The sequence below is a fragment of the Hibiscus syriacus genome, unplaced genomic scaffold (assembly GCF_006381635.1).
Source record: "Hibiscus syriacus cultivar Baekdansim isolate YM2019G1 unplaced genomic scaffold, ASM638163v2 tig00110198_pilon, whole genome shotgun sequence".
Classification (NCBI taxonomy): domain Eukaryota; kingdom Viridiplantae; phylum Streptophyta; class Magnoliopsida; order Malvales; family Malvaceae; genus Hibiscus; species Hibiscus syriacus.
Genome location: NW_024062623.1, coordinates 1,612,214 through 1,622,905, shown reverse-complemented (window position 1 = coordinate 1,622,905; position 10,692 = coordinate 1,612,214). Strand labels below are relative to the sequence as shown.

The 10,692-nt window shown below is 30.2% G+C and overlaps 1 protein-coding gene across 1 annotated transcript; it reads right to left on the bottom strand.

Annotated features, from left to right (window-relative positions):
* Positions 1 to 5,653: 5,653 nt before the first annotated feature.
* On the bottom strand, positions 5,654 to 8,784 carry LOC120218612 (protein NPGR1-like). The gene is made up of 6 exons (XM_039215548.1): positions 8,659 to 8,784; positions 8,163 to 8,396; positions 7,815 to 8,073; positions 6,381 to 7,585; positions 6,141 to 6,288; positions 5,654 to 6,056 (listed from the first exon to the last, which is right to left on the bottom strand). Exons 2-6 carry the CDS (start codon positions 8,352 to 8,354, stop codon positions 5,743 to 5,745), a joined length of 2,118 nt encoding a protein of 705 aa, XP_039071479.1. The 5' UTR covers positions 8,355 to 8,396; positions 8,659 to 8,784; the 3' UTR covers positions 5,654 to 5,742.
* Positions 8,785 to 10,692: the final 1,908 nt, after the last annotated feature.

Here is a 10,692-nt window from a genome sequence, read left to right as displayed (position 1 = left end):
GCTGGTTTGAACAAACAATAATTGTATGATGCCATATGCAGATTGTAATCTTAAATCTTATATTTAAAACCTCTCTTTTACGTCTTCTTACAAATTAATATATAATAATGATTTTTCACAAAAAATTCCATTGACTCGTGTGTTTATTCCATTGAATTTTCACAAAAAATTCCAACGACATTGATTTAAGACTTAATTAAAAAATTAATGCAGTATCGATACCTTATTTTAAGGTTAACAATCCATCTTCTGTCTTCATCTTTATAATTAACCAATGTGGATAAGCACCCAATTTTTTTAATTTAATCATTTAACTTTAAAATTGTTTAAGTTTTAATTATTCCACTTTTAAATCAAACGATATGATTTATTTTATTCTTATTTTTTATGATGTGTTATATTTTATTTATATTTGTATTACATAATATTATATTAAAAAAATTTAAAACCTAAAACCATACTCCCAAAACTTAAACCCTAAACTTCAAAACACAAACTCTTTGCCCATGCCCTCAACCTCGACAGCCGCACCCACTTATCAACCCCTCAATCACCCACTCTTCTTCTATATTGTACCCCTTTCCATCAGTGCCCATTTGTCTTCGAATGAAAAAAAGTTAAAGATAATTGACTATAGTAACTCAAGTTAGGGGAAAAGGTGGAGTTCAACAAAATCAATAGGGCAATAGGTTTGTATTATGGAGATATATAGGATGCAGAGCCAATGGAGGAAATAATGGTGTTTGCAGGTGTCTGACATTGGTGTGCGATACAGAGCAGTAAGTGCTTAGGTGCTTAGATTTGAGTCCTAGTGGAAGATAAAGAGAGGAAGGGTTTCGGGCGGTTAGGGAGAGGATCTTAATGTACGTGGACCTAAGGAAAAGGAAGTCATCAATGAACCTAGGGTTTTTGGGGTCGATAAGTAGACGATGTCAGTGAGGATGGGGTCATCAAAGGTAAGAGTGAGGATTTATGATTTAGGGTTTAAAGTTTGGAAGTATGATTTTGGTTTTTAATTTTTTTTATTCTAGTCTTATGTGGTATAAGTTTTAAAATAATATACTACATCATAAAAATTATTAGTAAAATAAATCATCTCATATGCTTTAATGATGAAATAAGTCAAACATGAACAATTTAAAAGTTAAATAATTAAATTAAAAATTTTAAAATTTTAGTGACCAAAATAAATATGAGAGTAAACTATAATGATGATATTTAGAATTTACCCATCAAAGAAAAACTAGAAGAACGAAGCCTATGTATATATCTCTACTTACACGCTGCTCTTAGCATATAACTAGGTAATAAGAAATTTTCAAAGTGTTTGATTTTTTTTACATATATTATGTCACTTAAATATTGATATCATATATTATTTTATTTAAAATGATAATAGGTCATATGTTAAGTCATTTAAGGTAATAACGTAATATATCTCTTATCATTAATTAAGTTTATGTAAATATATGTCAGTAATATATGTTGACCGTTAATTAATTAATTATTTTTATCTATTATGAATTATTTTGATTAAAAATTAAAATGTTTGTGACTAAAATATTTTTAAAAAATAAAATTATTATTTTAATAAACATTGAAAATAATTTTATCATTATATCTAAATTAAATGATAATTAATATTTTTTACGAGAATGTTGCCCATAGAATATCCTAATAAATAAATAGTATTTTTTTTTAAAATTTAACGTATACAAATAGAACTTAAAACAAAATATATATATAATTATTTTAATAAATTATCATTATATTGCATATTTATAAATTTACGCTGATATAGTTTTTAGGTTATCCTATTTTTTAAAGTTTTGTGATATATTGAATTATTGGTTCATTGTTAGAGACTTTATTAAATATAATATTAAACATAACTATTTAATTTTTATATAATATTAAATTTTAAATAAAATAATATTATCAATAATTAAATGTTATAGTAAATTATAAAATTTAAAAATAAATAAAAGTCAATTTGAGATTAAATATCTTTTAGAGATCGAAATTAATACAAAATCTAAGAGACAACTTGCTATTTGTACTTTGTCATTAATACAAAGGGTAAAGTACGTATTTAGTCAGTCAATTATCACTTTGATTTCGTTTTGGTCACTCAACTATTATTTTCTTCAAAATCATATTTAAAGTTACGTTTTAGTTTTAGTTTTTTTTTGTCATCAACGGTTAAAAAATTAACGATGATGTTGACGTATCGCCAAAAAGTAATGCCAATTCATCATTAAAAAATTGTCACGTCAATAATTTTATTTATTTATTGATGGTAAGTGACTAAAATGGAACCAAAGTAATAATTGGGTGATTAAATACATAGTTTACTCTAAAATAAAATACATCTTTTATAAGTGTCATGTGATGGTGGACTGAAATGAATAACAAAATTAAAATTAAGGATACAACTGTAAAAAAATATTTGGATACTAATTCATAAAAAAATACTTTAATGGATAAACAATCTTTTAAGCCATATTTATATAATAATTATAAACTTCCAATTAAAATTTTGAGACGGAAATAGAATAGAATGGATAAGGACATGATGAAAACAAAAATAAAAAATAATTATTTTTTAATACTATTAGTTGGAAACTTAAATGAGAAAATGGTTCATGTAAAGAAATTTAATATAAAAATAAATACTTAAATTATACTTAAAATTAATTTGAGGTTTTTAAAAAGATTTTTGTAAAAAAAAAATGTTTAACTCTTTTTAAGTGCTTATATTATAACAATGGTTCAAAAATTATTAAATAACACGTATCATTATTATTTTTTTAAAAATATAATTTTTTTTAAATTACTAGATAAATCCCCTCAAATATTAATCCCTATTCATGTTGCGAGATTCACCCATCAACTCAACCTTTTTAAAAAGATTTTTGTAAAAAAAAATGTTTAAACTTTTTAAGTGCTTATTATAACAATGGTTCAAAAATTATAAATAACACGTATCATTATTATTTTTTTAAAAATATAATTTTTTTTAAATTACTAGATAAATCCCCTCAAATATTAATCCCTATTCATGTTGCGAGATTCACCCATCAACTCAACCCACCGAAATCGTTCCTGTTGTCACCCTTGCGTTCTTCACCCTTGTCATCCCAGACCTAGGTCTGTAAACGAACCGAACGCACACGAACGAATGTATGTTTATGTTCGTTCATTTAATAAATAAACGAACACGAACATAAACGAACAAATTTTTTTTTGTTCATGTTCGTTCATTAAGGAATATAGTTTGTTCATGTTCGTTCATTTAAATGATAAACGAACATAAACTAACGTAAACGAACACAAACAAACGAACATAATAAATGAACATAAACGAACATAAACGAACACAATAAACGAACATAAACGAACAACACAAACACAAAAAACAAACTTATTCGGACACAACAAATGAATGTAAAAAAAGTAAACAACAAGAATAACAACTTAAAATTATTTAATATAACCTGCAACTTTAGAGTTAATTTGTTCGAATACGACAAAAACATACATAAATCATAAATAAGCTATATGAACATAATAAAGTCTTAAAGTTAATTTGTTCAACAAAATAATCTTCTTGAAATCCAAACAACTTCAATAATCTTCTTGAAATCCAAACAACTTCAATAATCTTTGTAACATATTCAACTTGCCATCTGTTCGAACATAAATGAACATAAATGAACGAACATAAATGAACATAAATGAAAGAACATATAATCGAACGTTCACGAACGTAAATAAACGAACGAGCTCTTTGTTCGTGTTCGTTCATTTAATTAAATGAACACAAAATCTTGTTCATGTTCGTTCATTTAATAAATAAATGAACATAAACGAACTTCCTGCCGCACGATTCATGAATAGTTCACTGAACGTTCAGTTCATTTACGGGACTAGCCCATACCAATCATAATGACACCTATAATCCCTGTTTACTCCCAACATGATTTGATAACTGTGAGCTTTATCTGGTGGCAGGGATGTGAAAAAAAATTGATCTCAATCTGATCCGTTGATCTAATCTAAAATTCAGATATCTCATTCGTTTTTAATTTTCAAATAATTTTGATCATATTTCAGAAATAAAATGAACAATCAAATCAGATACGGATCAAAAATTTTAATTTTAGATTATCTAAAAATTCGAAGAAGAAAAACTGGACCTTTAAATATTTTTACCAATATCCAATTGTCTCAGTGTGGGTGTGTAAAAAGATTCGATTCGAAAATTTAGATATCTGATCTATTTTTTTATTTTCGATTAATTCATATTAGATATCTAGAAAAATTTAGATAATCAGATCAGATACGGTTAGGATAAATTTTAATTTTGGATAATCCGAAAATCCGAAAAATTAGGCATTTGTATTTTAGATAGTCTTTAGCCCAATAAATGAGTAACTCGTTAACCCATTAAAGTTATAACCTAAGAAAAATTAAGATATTTAATTATTTATTGTATGTTAGTAATTAAATATATATAATATAGTATTGGCATTGAATAAGTTACATTAAGTCATAAAATATAAAATTATCTTTTGTCAAATCAAATTTTATATTCAAATCCAATTATCTAAATATCCGACCTAAAATTTCAGATATCTACTTTTCTTGAATCGAATACAAACCACTATTTTAAATATTCGAAAATTTTAAATATTTAAACATTTTAAAAATCTGAATTCTCAGATCAAATTTGAACCGATATATGAATTTACAAACCCCAACTCCCCAACCCTCAGTCCTCAGCCCCTAGTCTCAGCCTTAATTTTGTTTAAATTTTAAATTATTTAAACTTCTAAATTATTTATTTTTTATGCTTACAAATAAGAAATTAAGTATTTGTTTTAGAATTACTCAAATATATTTTGATAAATATATTTTAAATATATAAAATATATTATATAAAATTATAAAATATTAAATTTTAAACTTTTATTAAATTAAATTTATATTCAAATTCGGATTCGGATATCTGAATATTCGATCTAAAAATTCAGATATTCAAAAAAATTTATATTCAAAATTTTCAGATCAGATACGAATTACAATTTTAATAATCTGAATTTTCGAATAAGATAATATCAGATATCTGAAAAAACACACTCCTATCTAGTGGAAATAAAACTGATAATACTATCTTGTAACTTGCGGTAAGGAGGGAGAGGGACGAAGGAGGGCCGGGAGGGAGGGGACGATGGGGCTGGGAATTTTTTATAAAAAAATTAAAATAAATATTTTACTTTCTTAAAAAATAAAAATTTCAAAAAAATTTAATAATGACACATGCCATTTAACAATTTTTTTAATGATTGTTAGTTTAATCAATAAAAATATAACAAATAAAATATTATACATATAATTTTAATAAAAAAATATTTAAATACCTAAAGTTAATTTTATCTATAATTTCAACACTTATTTTTATATTTATTTTTATACTTATTTTTATCTTAAGAAAAAAAATGATTGTGACTTATCGGATAATGTGCCATTTGCCCCAAGAAGAAGCAAGGTCACGGGTAGCCATGGGCGACCGTATCTGGAGTTTCTCTGAGCCGTCTGATGAGTTCTTCAAAAACAGGACAGTGTGGTTTGATTTGATAATGCTGTACATTTTTAATAGCCACCAAAATCGACTTTCATGGATAATTCATAGATTCTAGACAAATGACTATAAGGGAAGCTAATTCATCGAATTCCACATCATTTGAAGGCTTCAACAGGAGCTGACATCTCCAACTCATACGCTGCTTGAAAAAACTCAATCGCTTGTTCCATCGACCCTTCCATTTTTGCAATCAACCCAAGGTTCCTCCAAGCATGGTGATTTGTCGGTTCTAACCGAAGAGCATTCATCAGAAAGCTTCTTGCAATCGGGATTGACGATTGATTGCCAAGTCGTATAAATACTGTCGCTGTTGAAACAATACTCGGCACGTAATCCGGTTCGATTGATAGTGCGATCGAGAAGGATACCAGAGCCTCTTTGTAAAGTGATTGAGCTTCAAACAACAACCCTGCAGAAATACATGGAAACTATAAGGGAAGTGCATGTATGCATTGTTGGCTTTTATAACAAGGATTCATGGGATTTGTAGTACCACTTGTATGCCAACTTTTCGGTGAACAAAGTTCAACTGACTTGGCTTTGTTTACACAAATTTCCGCATCGCGCCACGAACCGACTTTAGTATAGATAGTAGCTAGATCCTGCCATGCAGCCATTTCGATTTTTCTTTCCGCTACATTCTGCAAAAGACATAAGTTATGAACAGATGCAAGCAAGCAATGAACTTAGCAAAACGAAACGAAGAGGTATTATAAGGCCAAAGAACTCACACCTCTAAATCAGACTGAGGTTCTCTTTGTGCTTGAATCAGAGATAGCAAGATTCGGTATGTTTCAATTGCTTGCTTGGGCTGTTCCTGAGCAATCTGAAGCACAGCTCTTAATCTAAGAAGTTCTAACTGATCTAAACTACCAGCTTCATCCAAAGCAAATTCAAGTATGGTTTCAGCGTCTTTGAACCGGCAGTCAGCAGAGAGTATTAGTGCCAATAGCCTCCAACCTCTACCCGAGTCTTCGTTCATCATGTTAGAGTACATCATTGCAGTGTCAAAGGCCATATCCAAATTCCTCTGAACTGCATTTTCTAAACTGAGGTTGAAAACCAATTCAGGATCTTCCTTCATGTTGAGAGCAGCGGAGTTAAGCGAAGCCAGAGATTCTTTCTGAAAGAGAGCTCTTTCAGAATCTGATATCGAAACTCTAGCAGCATTCCCATAGCAAACACCAAGAAACTTATGGGCTTGACCCTTGAAATGTTCATTCGCTTGATCTGCTATATCAATCACATTACGAGCAAAAGTTATCCCGTAAAGAGCATGCTTTGGATCTTGAGAAGATAACTTCGCGCCAAACAGTAAAGCCAGGATATGAGGTTTGTGTTTTGCTTCTGACTGGCCAGAAACCTTTTTCAATAAGTTCAATGCTACCTCGTTCCGACCAGCAGCAGCATAACAAAGAGCAAGAAGATACCACCTATTTGCTCTTTCATATATACCCGGAAGGGCCTGCTCCACAAAACCTGCCAATAATTCGAACTGCCCAGTAACGGTGAAAGCAAAAGTCAGATGATCCATAATATCCGCATCCCACTTTATTTCTCCGTAAGCTACTTTTTGCATAAGCATTAGGAGGAGAAGAATTGCTTCCTCCATATTACCATTAGGGGTAGCAGAACCCCATACCTGTAAGTGAGCAGGGAGGCTTGTTTCGACACCACCATAAAGTAACGTGGCAGCTAAGTCTTTCTGCACATTAGCTATTCTCAGGGGATCTAAATTCCATGGTTTGACCAATACCCGACGATATGCGGTTATGGCTTCACTGAGAAAACCAGCCTTTTTCCATAGATTAGGGAGCAACTCTAATACTTTATGAAACACCTCCTGTAACTTGCAATCCTCGGCGATTCCCTCGTGCATTCCACTAGGAAATGCTGCCTCAACTACCTCCAAAATTATATTGCACTCCTTTGCAGCATCTGATAAATGAAAAGATATCAGAACCATTCAAACCTTATGCTCTAACAACATGTGCAATGCCATTTATAAAATTCCTGATCTTCAATAATAAAACCTGAATTTTCTATCGGTTCATATACTCCAAATCGTAAAAGCCTCATCGTTACAATCAAGTTATACTAAAAAGTTTCTTCATCTGGATCAAAACACATCCTCAACATATCAGAGATTTGTTATAAGATTGGTTACCTCTAAAATGCCCCAGTTCCTCCAACGATTTAGCTTTCAACAAAATTGCTTCGAGAAGTAAGCTGACTGAATGCATCGACATCACACTAGAAGGGATAACATCACCTTTGGATCGCGGTTTTCGTTGCCGGGTTCTCTCAACAATAGCCCTGGTCATCCTTGGTGTCAAACCTTTGATGTCAATGCCCTGAAAAACCTGAAGCGCGGCATCGAAGTTCCCTCTTTGGTACTCTAGCCTCCCCAATAATGCCCTTGCTTCCTACAAACTCATTCAAAAAAAAAAAAAAACTAATTAGCTTGCAAAACGATCAATCAATGAATACAGATTGGTTTTGGAAAATAACCCACCTCATAGTTCAAGGAAAGAGCTTCCTTGAGAGTTGATTCAGCTTCATCCACTTGAACATCATCGAGTTTCGATTCCCAATCTCCGGTCCGAGACGAGAGTCCACTGGCTGAGAAAACTCTTGTCGCCAATGATTCCGGCGACTGCGGCGCATCTTCGAACTTGAATTGTTCACCTGAGCAAGCACACAACATCTTCCCCAAAGAAACAACAGCTTACAATCTCAATGTCAAAACCTGGAGAAATAAAATATGGAACATCATTATTTAATTTTGTTTTCGCAAGATAATAAAACAGAAATGGAAACCCAGAAACAAGTACCGATTACAGCAACAATCCCTCATAAAATTGATTGAGCTCAAAAGAAAGAAAATATTTGGGAGGGGACAAAGAGTAAGTTACAAAAAAACCAATAACAAGAAAACAAATTCCATATTTAAATAGAGCAAGAAATGAAAATGGCCGAGACAAACAAAGAGAGCAGAGCTTTGAACTTACCAAAAAAACCCAGCAAGAAAACAATGAGCCTAGCAGAAATCGTTTACACCATGAAAGCTACTCCTCAGAAAAAAAAATCTCCATTCACTTCCTTTTGGGGATTTGTTTCATCTCATCACATTTTCTCTGAAAAAAAAATTATAAGCTGGTGACAACAGAAACCAAATACTCCCAAAAAATAACAAATACTTGTTTTAGAGATCTAATTAAGAGATGGGTAATTCTTTTTCGTTAATTTAATAAAAGAAAACAGTTTTTTTCTTCATTTTTTTTGCATGTGTGTGTAAAGTGCAAGTATGGGAGCTTACCAGACATACACACACACAGATTCTTTAGGTGGAAATTCAATAACCAATGGGCTGTGGGAAATTTATATAAATTCTCTCTTTTATTATTGCAGTGCAAAACTGCCCACTTCTCTCCTGCTACCAGAATTTCTGGTGCAGTAATTCATTGATATTGAATCCCCTGTTTCCCTCCCTATATTTGTCGCCAAACTTTTGGAACAGCAAATATAATTTAAGATGATAATTATTATTTTTGGAAATTTTAATTTCGAATACGTAATTAATAATAATATTCAAGTATTTTTTGTTAAATATTTAAAAAAAAATAAATATTATTTTATAATAAGTAGACAATAATAAAAGCAAATATAATTTCTTTGGTCCAAGCAATTATTGATCCAATCGATGCAGCAAGGAGTTCAAAAGGAAAATGGTTTTCTAACTTTATTTATATTTTTGTCACTAAATTATTTTTCTCAAATAATATATTTTGATTATGTTTTAGTCATCGAACATTAAAAGGTTAATAATGATGTCTATGTAACATTTTTAAATTATGTTTTTAATATTGGTGTGACATTACCTTATGGTAACACATCAGTGTCGTTGTTAATTTTTAATAATGGGTGACCAAAACAAAACCAAAATATAATAATTATGTATGATTTTAAAAATGCATAATGACAAATTAGACCCCCAATGCTTACCAACATGATCATTTTGGGCAAAAAAAATTGTTATGGGCCAAAATGATCCAAATGAAAAATGAAGACCAAAGTGAATATTTAGTAAAACATCAGAAGTATTTTTTGACATTATGTCTTTTAAAAAAAATAGTTAAATGATCAAAACAAAAACTCAATAATAAGTGGGTAACCAAATAGGTAATTTACCTTAAATAAAAATTACCGTAATATTGTATATGTAAAAAGATACATTAGAGAAGGTTATAAACAGGAATAGATTGAGGGGGACGGCTGATGATAGTCGTCCTCCTTTAAATTTTAATTTTTTTTTATACTTTAGAATTTTTATATATTTTCATCTTTTTAGAATTTGATAAGTTTACCTCATAACATAAAATTAAATGTCCGTTCTTGGTTATAAACAGAAAAGACTAAAAATTAAAGGATTATAATGTTAATTATAAGCCGCGAGAGAAAAGTGGGAAACAGCAGTAAAAGGAAAAGAAAGTTACATTTTATGCATATTTTAAAAGAGGGACCCCAGACAATTTTAACTTTAAATTGAAATAAATGCAAAGCAAAGTTTGATAAAGGAAGAAGGGAGGTGATATTCTTTCATTCAATTTATGGTTCCAACTGCAATTTCCCATTTGAAAATGAAATCCCCATCACAGCTTTGACAAGTTTTAAGCATAAAATAAAAGGGAACAGTGCATTATGGGCAACAGAAGCACTTGTTGACTAATTTTGCTTCTTCAAACACATTTTTGTAATCCTAATGAAGTGCACAGTGCCCAAGAGGAATCCAGCCACAACCCAAAGATCCAAGTATTAGGCGACATAATTACCGGATTTATATCTCTGCTTTATGCTCAATTTAGCCTTTTTAACCCTTTTGGCTTTATAATTTTGAAAATAACTTCACCCCCAAATGTCTCCTCCATGAATTCCCATTAGATGTATGCTTCAAGCTAATCTATCTGAATTTACAATCCAATACCAATTTGTGAGGTTAAACATAATGTTATCATTTAAATTTTGGGCTAAAAATCACATTTGGT

What these genes read in the sequence shown, in the direction of transcription:
- LOC120218612 (XM_039215548.1), bottom strand. Translation starts at nt 8,354, where the DNA reads ATGTTGTGTGCTTGCTCAGGTGAACAATTCAAGTTCGAAGATGCGCCG. An exon ending in CTCTTTCCTTGAACTATGAG is followed by an intron (nt 8,074 to 8,162) that starts GTGGGTTATTTT and finishes ATGAGTTTGTAG; the next exon opens with GAAGCAAGGGCATTATTGGG. An exon ending in AACCTCAGTCTGATTTAGAG is followed by an intron (nt 6,289 to 6,380) that starts GTGTGAGTTCTT and finishes TGTCTTTTGCAG; the next exon opens with AATGTAGCGGAAAGAAAAAT.